At 44.8% G+C, this 12,848-nt stretch overlaps 6 protein-coding genes across 6 annotated transcripts; 4 read left to right on the top strand and 2 right to left on the bottom strand. All coding sequences in view use genetic code 12, as the record gives it.

The window, feature by feature from the left end:
- Window positions 1–206: 206 nt before the first annotated feature.
- LODBEIA_P15360 (uncharacterized protein) lies at window positions 207–1,209 on the top strand (the record flags this gene model as incomplete). The annotated part of the gene is made up of 2 exons (XM_066971435.1): window positions 207–223; window positions 291–1,209. 2 exons carry the CDS (start codon window positions 207–209, stop codon window positions 1,207–1,209), a joined length of 936 nt encoding a protein of 311 aa, XP_066828474.1.
- A 2,849-nt stretch (window positions 1,210–4,058) lies between these two features.
- On the top strand, window positions 4,059–4,547 carry LODBEIA_P15350 (uncharacterized protein; the record flags this gene model as incomplete). Its single annotated transcript, XM_066971434.1, has 1 exon — window positions 4,059–4,547. One exon carries the CDS (start codon window positions 4,059–4,061, stop codon window positions 4,545–4,547), a length of 489 nt encoding a protein of 162 aa, XP_066828473.1.
- Window positions 4,548–6,269: 1,722 nt separating this feature from the next.
- On the top strand, window positions 6,270–6,938 carry LODBEIA_P15340 (uncharacterized protein; the record flags this gene model as incomplete). Its single annotated transcript, XM_066971433.1, has 1 exon — window positions 6,270–6,938. The coding sequence occupies one exon, from the start codon at window positions 6,270–6,272 to the stop codon at window positions 6,936–6,938; it is 669 nt and encodes a 222-aa protein (XP_066828472.1).
- Window positions 6,939–8,308: 1,370 nt separating this feature from the next.
- Window positions 8,309–9,115, bottom strand: LODBEIA_P15330 (uncharacterized protein; the record flags this gene model as incomplete). The annotated part of the gene is made up of 1 exon (XM_066971432.1): window positions 8,309–9,115. One exon carries the CDS (start codon window positions 9,113–9,115, stop codon window positions 8,309–8,311), a length of 807 nt encoding a protein of 268 aa, XP_066828471.1.
- A 411-nt stretch (window positions 9,116–9,526) lies between these two features.
- On the top strand, window positions 9,527–10,855 carry LODBEIA_P15320 (uncharacterized protein; the record flags this gene model as incomplete). The annotated part of the gene is made up of 1 exon (XM_066971431.1): window positions 9,527–10,855. The coding sequence occupies one exon, from the start codon at window positions 9,527–9,529 to the stop codon at window positions 10,853–10,855; it is 1,329 nt and encodes a 442-aa protein (XP_066828470.1).
- A 33-nt stretch (window positions 10,856–10,888) lies between these two features.
- Window positions 10,889–12,808, bottom strand: LODBEIA_P15310 (uncharacterized protein; the record flags this gene model as incomplete). The annotated part of the gene is made up of 1 exon (XM_066971430.1): window positions 10,889–12,808. The coding sequence occupies one exon, from the start codon at window positions 12,806–12,808 to the stop codon at window positions 10,889–10,891; it is 1,920 nt and encodes a 639-aa protein (XP_066828469.1).
- Between the last annotated feature and the right edge of the window lie 40 nt (window positions 12,809–12,848).

Genomic DNA, 12,848 nt, shown 5'->3' with positions numbered 1-12,848 from the left:
TGATGTTGTGTCATCGCGAGGTCGCTTGCCCGTCAAATGGCCTGGGAGTATGGAGAGACCCTTGGCTTATGGAGTGTTCTCTCGTGCCTGAAAAAAAAAAAAGGGGACGTGACAAAACACCCGTACCGTACAATAACAACATCACCACCACCACCACCACCACACACGTCCACGTCCAGGTACATTCAATCCCCCAACTGGGCAAGATGCTAGATCTAGAAGAGTACGTACCAAAAACAACTTGAAGTTAAAATAGTCATAACCATAGCTAACATAATCGTCCGCTTTAGAGCCATAGACAGCATCAAGCAATGCAAATACATCCCCGAGAGCCAGATCGAAGAGATATGCACGCGGATCATCGACATTCTCATAGAAGAAGCCAACATTCAACAGATCTCGACCCCAGTGACCATATGCGGCGACATCCACGGGCAGCTCCACGACTTGATCACCTTGTTCAAGATGGGCGGCAGCTTACCGCAGACGCAATACCTCTTCCTCGGCGACTTTGTCGACCGCGGCTTCTACAGCCTCGAATCCTTCCTCCTTCTCATGGCGTACAAATTACTATATCCGCACCGGATCTATCTCATACGCGGCAACCACGAGAGCCGGCAAATCACCACCGTGTACGGGTTCTACGATGAGTGCATGCGGAAATACGGCAGCGCCAACGTGTGGCGTTACTGCTGCGAAGTGTTTGATTACCTCAGCATCGGCGCCGTTGTGGGCTCGCCGGGCTCAAGTGGTAAAGAGGGGGTCTTTTGCATCCATGGCGGCTTGAGTCCCGATATCGATACCGTGGACCAGATCCGCATCATGGACCGCAAACAGGAAGTGCCGCACGAAGGCGGGATGTGCGATTTGTTATGGAGCGATCCTGAAGATGTTGCCGGGTGGAGCATCTCGCCGCGTGGGGCTGGTTTCCTCTTTGGCGAGAATGAAGTTTGCAAGTTTTTGCACTTGAATGATTTCAGCTTGATTGCGCGCGCGCACCAGTTGGTGATGGAGGGGTATCGGGAGATGTTCGATGACAAGTTGGTCACGGTGTGGAGTGCGCCGAATTATTGTTATCGGTGCGGTAATGTTGCTAGTGTGTTGAGGGTCGATGATGATTTGCGCCGCAATTACATTGTGTTTGAGGCGAGCACGCAGGAGGTGGATGCTATCCCGGCAAAGAAACCCGCTGTTGATTATTTCATCTAGTTGGAGGTGTTAACTTTACAAATTTTGAAGCTGTATTTGGATGAGAGGGCACACATTTCAAGCTTCACTACTAGCCAAAAACTACCAAAGCACGAAAACTTGGCTCAGCTCGCGGCTCGTTTGTCCTCAAAAAATAAAAAAGATAAAAGAAGCTCAGGGTCAATAACTATGCTATGCCCCTTGAGAATTCCAACTGCCAAAAACTCTCATTCGAGAAAGCCTTGTTGTTGAAGAATTACAGCCAAGATGTATACAGAATTGTCAATTGTAAACACCGGTTGAGTTTTATACCCTGTGTCTGTGTAGGTTTTGTTCCCGAAGTCTCGGATAGAACTCGGCACGACTTCCGTTGATTAACCCCCCCCAGCTGGATAGATCCAGCGAGAGGGAGGGTGGGTAAAATAGTGATAGAGGTTCCAAATTCAGACTCGCCAAAAGTAACTTGTATTTAAGTTTCATCTGGGATAAACTTTCTGTAGTATCGATTAGCGATCTTGGCCAGCCAGCTTTAATATAAACATAGAGCGGGCTGCTGAGCCCTGTTGTCGGGATGAAATCCTAACCCTTGAAAGTCTAATTCTAAAGAAAAAATTGCCTCGCTTATGATGTAAATGTTGAACTGTAGACAACTACTTCAACAGAGAGAGAGGGAGAGAGATGTAGAAGGTAAGGACTCTCATTTCAGTTTCATCATCGTGAGATGATTGGCAACGGGTACTGTCCCGACGGAACAACTTCCACATCTGGCTCTTCGTAACTCACCTCGCAGAGAAATAAAAGACAAAGAGAAAAGAAACCACAACCAAAGTGCAGCGGAGTCGAGAACGCCGTGTGGTTTTTCCCAAATGGTTCACATTGGAGACGAAAACGGCACCGACAAGCTTTGGCTTATTATCTCTAACCTCACACACACACACGTTTTGTCAAAAGAAAGTGCTAATTTAGCCGTTGGTTTATTATCAGCTGCTTAGTTTGTCCACTCTGATAAGCTTTCATCTTGATCTTGCCTATAGTGAGCTTGTCTCTTGGCCTCGAGGAGTCTTGATTCACGTAAAGGAGAGGTGTGTGTGGGTGTGGTTTGAGACCTGTGGTTGTTTAGGTGGAGACTAAGAGTGCTTCAAAGGTCAAGTTGCCAAGCCAAACCCCCTAATCCCTTGTCCCCCTTTCTTGAAGCGGCGCTTGAAAATCGCGAATTTCAGGTGCACCGCTTGGTTAAACGCCCAGCCTGCTTCACCAACTCTTATAGCGGCAGAGATAAGTGTCAACCAACAGCGGTACAAGCGAAAAGAAGAAAGAAAGAAAAAAGAAAGAAACACGAAACAGAGTTGCCTGGATCCCACGTCGCGACCGCGGTCGAAGCTGCATTGTTGTCGAATTATGAGCTTGGGCCACCTGCGTGGCTTTGAATCCGGGTGGGTTGGATTAAATTATTTGATGTTTTGTTTGCAAAATGCACCAAGAACAAAAAGAACGAGAAACGAACAAGCTGTGCAATTTTGATTTACGGCAACAGACATTGTTTTGTTTGTTTTCAGCGCAATATTTTCTCTTCTTGTTTCTGTTTGTTTTGTTCAGATTGGATTCGCTTTCAACCTGCCCAGTCCTCGCATGCTTGCTTTGCCGAAGGGGGTAAGGGGAAGGGGTATGAAGGACGAGAGTGGACCGAGGCAGAGTCCTTGGATGATTCGACCAGGCAGTGGGGGAGGGGGCAGAGGAAAAGAGATGAAGGGGTTCGCAGGTGGACAACTTTTTGCACAGCCTTTTCTAGTCTCGATCCTACTAGGGTTGCACCCTTGGGTCTAGTTGGAGTCCCCCTTCGCCTCGAGTAGGAGTTTAGTTTTAAAAAAAAAGCTGAAACTGTTCTTGTCCTCTGTTTCGCTGTATATTTAATAGGAAATGTCAAGTGTGAAATATCAGATATGCGATGTGCGATATGTGAATGTGAGCTGTGAACCGTGAAATGTTATGTACTTTAACCGCTTTGAACTGGCAAACCAAAATAAACAGACCCACATCCCTACGAGAGATGATGCGATTTATTCTTGGTTGCAGTTTTTCTTTAGTTGGTTAACCCCAGCAGCCGGTAACTATTGCTACTGCCACCAAGAACAAGATCGAGAACACAGGATTTATAAGACGATTGGTGATTTTAAAAAAATAAATCAGAAATCCCCTCCCCCCCCTTCGGTTTCCCTTTAGTTTCTATTCCTCTTTCCTTTCCTCGAGGTTATCGCTGATCACAATCAACTTGCCCTTCCACTTCCTCTTCCTCTTCCTATACCCGGGCCTTGCACTTGTTTGTCGTTTCTGTTTTTTTTTTTCTTTTCTTTTAAATTTCTTATCCTACGGTTTGTGCTGTTTCTTATTGTGGGAGGGTTTTGCTTGTGCAAGGCACATGCAACATTACATTTCTTTCTTGACTACTGAAATCAGGAATGTGGCTACTATTTATAGTTGGGTAGATCCTCGCCATCTTCATCTTCATCTTCACCACCGTCTTCCTCCCCAACCCTTTGGTTTTCCTTGCTGGGCTATAAAATTTTTTTTTTTCTTCTTCTTCAAGTAGGGTCCAGGCGCTGATTTATATCTCCACCGCTTTCACTTTAACTTGCACATTCACATTCACATTCACATTCACATTCACATTCGTTCACTTTCACTTCTTTTCGACAATTTTCAACCTACCGGGACTTTTACTTTTTCCGCAAACCAATCATCAAAGTCAGGTTTCTTCCCAACCCAACTCAATACATTGATAGAGACAGCGAACATTTTTCCGCTATTCGCTACTAGCATTACCGAGTTTAGATTATAGAGACACCCTTGCATACATTTTTTTATTTCCACCAATGAACTTTCAACTACTACTTTCAGTAATATTCTTGCTCATTGCAAAGTGCCAAGCAGACATCACAACCACGGCATCTGCATCGGGCTCCTCCTCGTCGGCGGGAGCGTCTTCGTCGTCGTCGTCGGCTTCATCGGTTAGTCCCACCTTGGTATGGGTGACGGGAACAGATAGCCAGGGAATCACCCGAACTACACAATCCATTTTTTACCAGACGTTCATCAAGACATACACCGCGAATGAAGAGACCTATTCCCTGGGAAGTATAGGCGTCGGCAGCATCGATACCGATTCCATCTCGTTGGGAAGCTTTAGATCGTACGAAGTGACCACCGTTTCGCTGGTTGCTGGTGCTGCTCACTTGAAGAATGGGTTGCAGCTGGTGTTTTACGGACAACAAGATGGCCACGGCGACGGCATGGGCAGAACTTTGACTATGGTTCTCACTTGCACCATGGTCTCCTTCATCTCGTCACTTTTGTTTGTTTAATGGATTTTTTTTCGGCTCTTTGTATTTTAGAGACGAATGTCCGTTTCAACTGGTATCAAAAGAACAATTTTGTTAAGGACACGTAATCTTTTCTTGTTTTCTTTTCTTTTCTTTTCTTTTCATTGGAATCAAGCAGAGTCTACTTGGGTTCGAGAGGAAGGGGTTCTGTCGCAATTTCAGCATCTTTGATCGGGTAGACCCTGTGTATCTCTTGTGGGAAGACTATCTGCTTGATTGCACGTGCATTGTTTGTGTTGCGCCCCCCCCCCCGTATTCTTCAAGGAGCAACCACTGATGTTGGTAGCATCACATTTTGCTTCTTGGCTCTGTGTCTTGAAAATCCCAGTTCAAGCTGAGCTGATGAAACGCAGACGTTGCACCGGTGTCCACATCACTAGTTGTTGGTAGAGTGGCAGGAGGATACGCCAATAAGAATATTCCATTTGGTAGCGCACTACTATCAGGAACGGGTTGCAAAAAAAGAACAAAACAAAAAGATAGGGAAGGGTTTTGTGTAATGAGGCAATATCAGCGAGCCAACCCGAGTTTCGAATCCCAGGCTCGTCATTGAATTACAGTGAAATTTTTTTACCAACTTTGACACTGAAAGGAGACGCAATGCAATGGTCATGTAATACTTTTCCCGTCTGAGGTAATGATGTTTACAGTGCTAGAAGTCCACACTAGCAACTTCTAAAGCCTTTGAAAATCCATGTAATGGAATGACCTTTTTTTTTTTTTTTTTTCCTTCAAAATTGTTGCGAAAATGAATCAAATATAATATCTGAGTACGAAGAAACAACAACAATTTAAGGATCCTATAATTCGACGTTATTGATGGATTATAAACAGAATAGGAAACGGAAACTGAATACCGTGATATAATAACTACGTAGTTCTGCCTTTTGGAATGATTAGTGAAAGTGATTTTTTCCAGAGTTTTGACGTTCTACCGAATCCTATTACACAGAAATTGCCGTGGTTCAAAGGCGTTTTTTCCTCGCTATAACTTAGCGAGGACTCTAGCACATTGCTCATGAAACTGCAAGAGACCATGTTAATCATGTTGAAGTGTGTATTGTTTTGGGCCACTGAAGAATTGCCCTCGTTGGCAATGAGAACGGTTTTTCAGCGGTTGGATGCCACTTACTCACACTCAAGCGCATGCACATCACGGTAACAAGAAAGAGAGAGAGCTTCACATAGAGCTAACCGTCGTTTCGTCTGGAAGGACAGTCATTAGCCGCTGACTATTCGATATCACTCCTACAGTCTCTTCTACACACCTCCGTCTCTCCCCCCCTCCTCCTCCTCCCCCTTATTGCGTTGATATGACTAGTTCAAAGAGGGCACCTTCGAGTCCTCGTATTGTGGCGTTGGATTTGGTCACATGTGATAACGTTAATTTTTCTTGAATTTAAGCATCAAGACTGGGCGTCCCCTCTCTACGTCATTTGGTCCTTAAACGCGAAACAATCTCCACCCCCAATCCCACTTACGAGCCAGGAAAAAAAAAGAGAGCCCAAGTTCGGAGATTGTTAGAGATAAGACACCTAAAAATCAATCAATTTCAAAAACTAAAACCCCCGCCAAACTTCCAGAGACAACACTTTCTTTCAAGTATCGCTTCAGGTAGAGTCACAGATCAATCATTCAATAAGTCGAAAAGCCACCAGGAAACTATCATTGGTATTGTTAAAAAAAAAAAATCAATAATCAGCCATGTCATCCAGCGAGCAACCTCGGGTGACACAATCACCGACCGCCGCATCTCAAATTGACAAGAACGAAACTTCACCGTCGTCAAGCACACAAGCACCAAGCGGTTCGAGCAGCCAACAACGAGACCACCACGACACAGCCCCGAATCAATTGCCCCGTCATTCCAAATCGAAACCAGCGCACGTAAAGGACCAACTACCTCAATTCTCAGTCGCGTTAGACATGGCAGATTTCAAATCGGTAACGTTGGAAAACAAAGGTTCAGTCGCACGAGACCACATGGCCAACGAGAGGACCTTTCTCGCGTGGCTACGCACTTCGCTCGCGTTTATCACGTTGGGGATCGGCGTGACGCAATTGTTCCGGTTAGACAAAAAGGGGGCAAAGCTACAAACTACAAACTCCGTGATCACATTGCTCAGTACAGGCTCAAGAGGGGATGGTGACGATGATGACTTGATCAAGTATGGGAAACCCTTGGGTGCCATATTCATCCTCTTGGGCATCTTGACGCTTTTATTTGGCTTTTATCGGTATTTCCACGTGCAGAAGTACTTGACTCAGAATTACTACCCCGCTACGAGGTTGGGGGTGGCGGTTTTGATCTTTTTGGTGTTGGCTATTGTATTGGCTACGTTGGCGATGGTGTTGAAGGCGAGCTTAGCATAGGTTGTTTGTTGCTGGTTGGTACAAGAGCCAACACGGGTGGGGTTTTTCTTAGATTTCTCTTTTAGAATCAGTAGACGTTTGAGGCACGAACCAGCATTTCTTTATTTGCTTTCGATAAACTCTAGTTCATTTTTTTTGCATCTTCGTGTGTGCTGGATTCAAGAAATACAGTCTCTTGATTGAGACAAAGTTGAGTCCTCTATACCAGGTAAACAGACATTGTGAATTTTCCCGGGCCTCGAATTGACTAGCAGTGCCAAATTGAAGAACTGCTCACGAGCTGCTGAGGATTTCCAACTTGTACCGGGACTAGAGATGCAAATTAGGAGAAAACTGGGGATGTAAGATAAGGAGACGGGAGGAAGGTTAGGCCAACAAGGATCTTGTAGCCCTAAGGCACGTGCAAGTGTTTTATCACTCGCACTGTAAAACGCCAAATAGTCACGTGACTAGTCAATATGGCACGTGCTTCTATTTCGGCGCAGATACACGCACGGGGAAAAAAAAGAACGCACACAGAAATGGGTATCGTCAGCCAAAGCCAACCCCCAAAAAAATTACCAGTGAGAGGCGAATAACCATAATCTACAACAGTAATCACCAATACTAAGTCAAAATGGTATGTCGAAAGACCCCCCGATTGAATCGTCCGTGATGGAGTGCAGCATGATACGATGAGAGGAACGGATGCACACGGAGACCATGTCGAAATTTTGGAGAAAAGACCATCAATGTGCTTCAAGTTTGGAGGACAGAAATGCCCATAGCATTTTATCACCATCATGCCACGAAAGAGTCCTTTTTTTTGTGAATGTGACGTTTGATACTAACTGAGTCGCTATAGGGAAAAGTTCACGGTTCTTTAGCTCGTGCTGGTAAAGTCAAGTCACAAACTCCAAAAGTTGAAAAGCAAGAAAAGCCAAAGAAGCCCCAGGGCAGAGCTTACATGAGATTGTTGTACACCAGAAGATTCGTCAATGTCACTTTGACCAACGGTAAGAGAAAAATGAATGCTCAATCCGCTTAAGCGAACGAAAAACAAAGAAATTCACGACATCATCCACATCAAGATTATCAGCAACTACAACTACATGTACGACTTGAAAATAATGATTCAGCATCAGAGTTGATGGTCCTTTCAATATAGTTGCTGCTGCTGTTGTCTTCAACATCATCATTTTTTCCTTTTGTACAATTTGTTAATACACAACTTAGTTAAAAAACACACACAGAGAGAGAGAGACAAGAGTGGACGCATTGAGAGAGGTCTGCTACTCGGTGGAGATCCAACCGTTTGTTCAGGGAGGTCCCAAAAGTTCATCTTTTCTACATCTCTAAGCTGAGCTATAAAGGTTCTATTTCGTCTTTTTTTACTCTATTTTCCAAGTTGGGATCAAGAAGTACGCATACACCCTCGATCTGACCTCCGCCGTTTCCTCATCCTCGACAAACATTGGCGTCATGTTAACCATCTCAATCTTTTCAGCTTCAAATTGATACTGCGTGCAAGTTGCAAAAAAACTCAAATCCTCTTGAAGCAACTTGGCACGATGGGGACTAAACACAACCAAACACTTGCCATTGTGTTTGCAACTTTCTCGACATGCCTTTAAAAGTCTGTGGTGCTCAGTGTGGTTGAATATCAAGTCCGACAAGATGATCAAATCGAACTTCTCATCCTCGTGCAATTCACGCTTGTCTTCGCCATAGATTGCTTCAGCAACGTTGTTCCCCCAAATGTACCCACACACTTTATACTCCAGAATACCACCATTATCACCGTGGTTGCTATTCCTTTTTTCCAAATTATCAAAACTGAATTTGATATGGTCAATCAAGTCAGGGTCGGGGTAATCGGTCGCGACCACCTGCGCGGCACCATTGACAGCGCAGATTAAGCTCGGCAATGCAGCAGCTGCGCCGAGTTCAAGCACCCGTTTCCCCCTCACGAGCTCCTCCGCGTGGCGATCTAGGTAATCGGCAGTGTATATCCCCGCGTTCCAGAGTAGATGGCCCCAAAGTGGAGACTTGCCCACCAATTTCATGGTGATTTCTTCGGGATGAGCTTTTGGGGTTTTGCGCTTGTAGGTCGCGAAATGCGATTGCGGTGGCAGCGGGAGAAACCCATCTGGCTCTTCAAATAGTCCTCCTTCGATCGAAACTTCGTCGTCTGACATTCGTGCTGCTGTGTATCTGGGGATGGCAGATGAATGGTGGGATATCGCCAATGGTCCCGTTTTTGCAACTAGAATTTTTTTATGAAGAGCGAGAGAGTGTGTGCGATAAGGCTGCGAAATGGGACCACAGAGTACATTTGAGGTGTAGAAAAGGGCCAAATGGATGTAGCTGGCCACGATTGAGGGCAGGATCAGCTATAATGACTTTGCTACTCCCGTGAAAGACCAGAAATGAATCCTTAGATTTGCCATGGCGTTCAGCGGCCTCCTGTCCATATGGTGGTCTCTCTCAGTTCCTCTCTCGGTCTCGCGATGGGCCGGGGACGTAAAAAAAAACATACACATCATGAACTCTTGAGCATCAAGTTTGATACTTGAGCAACCACCACCAGCCGTTTTGGATACTAAAGTATGTCGGCGTCCAAGAAATGGGCAGACGTGTCAACCGAGTTGATCAAAGACCCCAACAACTTTAAACTATGGCAAAGACTAATTGAATCAGCAGAATACAATGACAAACAAGGCATATCCAAGTCAACACCGTGGGACAAACTAGAGATACTACGCACTTCCTACCACAAGTTTTTGGAAAGATACCCCTATTGTTACCGGTACTGGGTACGACTAGCTGAGTGGGAATTCAAGTTGGGTGAGGACGCCGCCAAGGCAATTGAAGTTTTCCAACGTGGCTTGCAGCATCTAAGATGCTGCATTGAGCTCTGGCATGAGTATTTGAAGTTTCGAGTCGATACCATTAGTGACGATGTCGAGCAAGTGTTGGCGATTTTCGAAGAAGCGAGACGGTCAATCGGCAACCATTTTTATTCCTACGAGTTTTACAGTTTGTACCTTGGCTTTCTCGATACTTATGCCACGGAAAAGAACCAGTTCAAGCGAAAATATTACATCCTTTTGAGGATAGTGTTGGAGGTGCCCATGTACCACTATGAGTATTTCTACCGCAAATGGTTTGAGCTCATTCGCGACATTGCCGACCCCAGGATCGTCAGCGACCAAGAGTTGAAGTACATTGTGTCGGAACGAGATTGGCAACGCGGGGAAAGAAACAAGCTCGTGATGCAACTCAAAAAAACCTTCACTGACGCTTACACTGCTGCGCAGAACCGAGTATACGAGTTGTACCATTTCGAAAGACAATTCAAGCGACAATACCACGACGTCAGGATCATATCGCGACAACAGCTAGATGCATGGCTTGAATATTTTGATTTCTTGGAGTTGAAAAATTACCCCGTAAGCGTCATCGAGATGAACTATAACCGATACTTGTACATTTGCGCCAACTACCCGCAGGCATGGACCAAGTTTGCCGATTACTACATCTTCCATCAACGGTATAATCTGGCGAGACAAGTGCTCATACGCGGATGGAAGTATTTAGGCAATGATGAAGTATTGATCAAGTTGATTGACGTGGAGATATTCTTGAAGCAGTTTCTTAGAGCAAGGGACTTGATTACCAATTACTTGCAATATACCATCTCGGTGCCGATTGCAATCTATGAGAAATTGTTGAATGTTGAACACATTGTAGATGCACGCGACGAGCACTTGTTGGCGTTGTTCAAGGAGATTATCCAGGAGACTCAAAACGACTGGTTTTTCAATGTCTTGACTTACTATGCCATTGACCGGGAGAAGAAGGTGGCGTTTTTGAAAGAGATGGACGAGTTCAAGGGGCATAAATACTACGACATGGCCGTAGCGATGTTCTCGTAGTTTTTTTTGTTTTTTTTTTTTTTTGGGTAACGTCTATTCCAAATATAAATTAATAACTGTAATCAAGAAATACCACGCAATCAAACAAATGCCCAATTTCTTATCCAACTGCCATTTGTTCCACGGTAAAAATATCAACAAAAAGGCAATGGTAAAGATTAATGCTGTAGTGTCCAAGATGACACTCGATTTGAGGTCGAATTTGATTGAACGTCCCTGGTTACTCTTGATGACTAAAAAACCGTTGAATCCAACTCCGAGTAACATAATCAACAATGGCGTGCCGAGACACGAGTTTATGCCGAGGATAGGATTGATCTTTGTCGCGAGTGTTATATTGGTGATTATGTCATTGATGGAATTGCTAATGGCAAACACCATCATGCCTAATAAATAGTCGGAGATTCTCCACATTATGCCGAGGTTCTTGAGTATTTGTAAAATGTAGACTGAAATGTTGGAAACTACAATTAAACTGGCCACGATCCCCAATGTTGATACTAGGATGAGTTTGGAGTTGTAATTGCAGTATTTTCTTCCAAGCAACGCCAACGGTGACGAAACAACCAAGATCGGGATGAGGATATGCAAGGGTATTTGAAAAAATTGGTAATTCACCAAGAGCGGCACCTCAAAGAAATACCAAAGTGTCATCACCTTGCTATGCCGTATCTTGGCTTTCCAAGGGTTATCTTCATTGTCGATGCACCGGTGGAACGGAATGAGGAAAATGAGAAAGAAGTCGATGCAATTGCACACGGCTTGAACGGTGTAGGTGAACACGAGCTTGGGTGTGATTCTAGCGGTGGCACCGGCGGTGAGGGCTTTTTGTTGGTACGAACATTGTCGTGACATTGGAGGTGCAGTTTGGGTGGTGCCTCCAATTTTGGGGGCGTAATTGACCAGTAAATGTGGTATGGTTTGATCCAGTTCCAGTTCCAGCGCCAGCGCCAGCGCCAGCGCCAGCGCCAAACCTAGACCTAATCCCAGATTTTGAGTCTTACTATCAATCGAAGAAAGTGTAGTCGGGAGCGGTGAAGGAGATCTGGTGATTGCCGGACTCAACACCGGCGAAGGAGACGCCGACCTCGAGCGACTTTGAACCGAGCCGTATCCAGGCCGGTTCTCAACATCGGTAATGATACTCAACGCATCTTCGATATTATAAGGCTGGCTGACAACATGGCTATGGTCGTCATGGCAAATCACCAACTCTTCATCGTAAGTCTTCATTTTTTCCTTATCGAAAATGCTAAGAAACACAATGTAGCAAAGGTACACTGCTGTCATGATGATGCATTCCAATTGTGTAATCTTGCCATCTGATAAAACGTACGAAAACAAGATAAGTACCACCAAGATCCACGAAAGATCAATAATGAGTAGTTTCGGGTGTTGCACTTTAAATACACCGGTGAGTATGGAAATCAAGCCAATGATGATGGTGAACATGATGAGTAGACTGCCCATGAGCTGGCCAATGACCAAGTTCGAGCTACCCGATTTCAAAATCACAAAATAGTTGATGAGATCGGGGAAGGAGTTTGTAAGTGGGATCAAGATGAAGCTCAAGATCTGGTTATTGAGCCCAAACTCTGTCGTCAATTCATTTAGATTGCGGAATAAATAGTTGGAGACCAAGATGCTCAATGCTAGCAAAATCAAACACAATGCTAGTATGATTGACGATGAAATGAAGATGAGCGAGGATAAGCTATAGTGATGGCAGTAGTAAAGCTGGGAAATCTTGAAGTATGAAACATCGCAATTGGATTCAATGTAGTTGCAAGCGGCCTTGGCTGAAAATGGACTTGTCGTTGTGGGTAGCACGCACTGGTCAACTTTGGTATCAAATGCTGCAATTGCTTCCGCCACAGGAAGAGCCCAAGCCAGCAGTAATAGTAGTAGTAGTAGCAGCAGCAGCAGCAGCAGTGACAACCCAGCAAGTTTCATCACGGACAGTTAGAAGGAAAGTAGTATGGATGAGATGAGT

This window comes from Lodderomyces beijingensis, assembly GCF_963989305.1.
Source record: "Lodderomyces beijingensis strain CBS 14171 genome assembly, chromosome: 2".
In the NCBI taxonomy this organism is placed as follows: domain Eukaryota; kingdom Fungi; phylum Ascomycota; class Pichiomycetes; order Serinales; family Debaryomycetaceae; genus Lodderomyces; species Lodderomyces beijingensis.
Note: the sequence above shows the minus strand (reverse complement) of the source record. Positions and strands in the feature narration are given on the sequence as shown.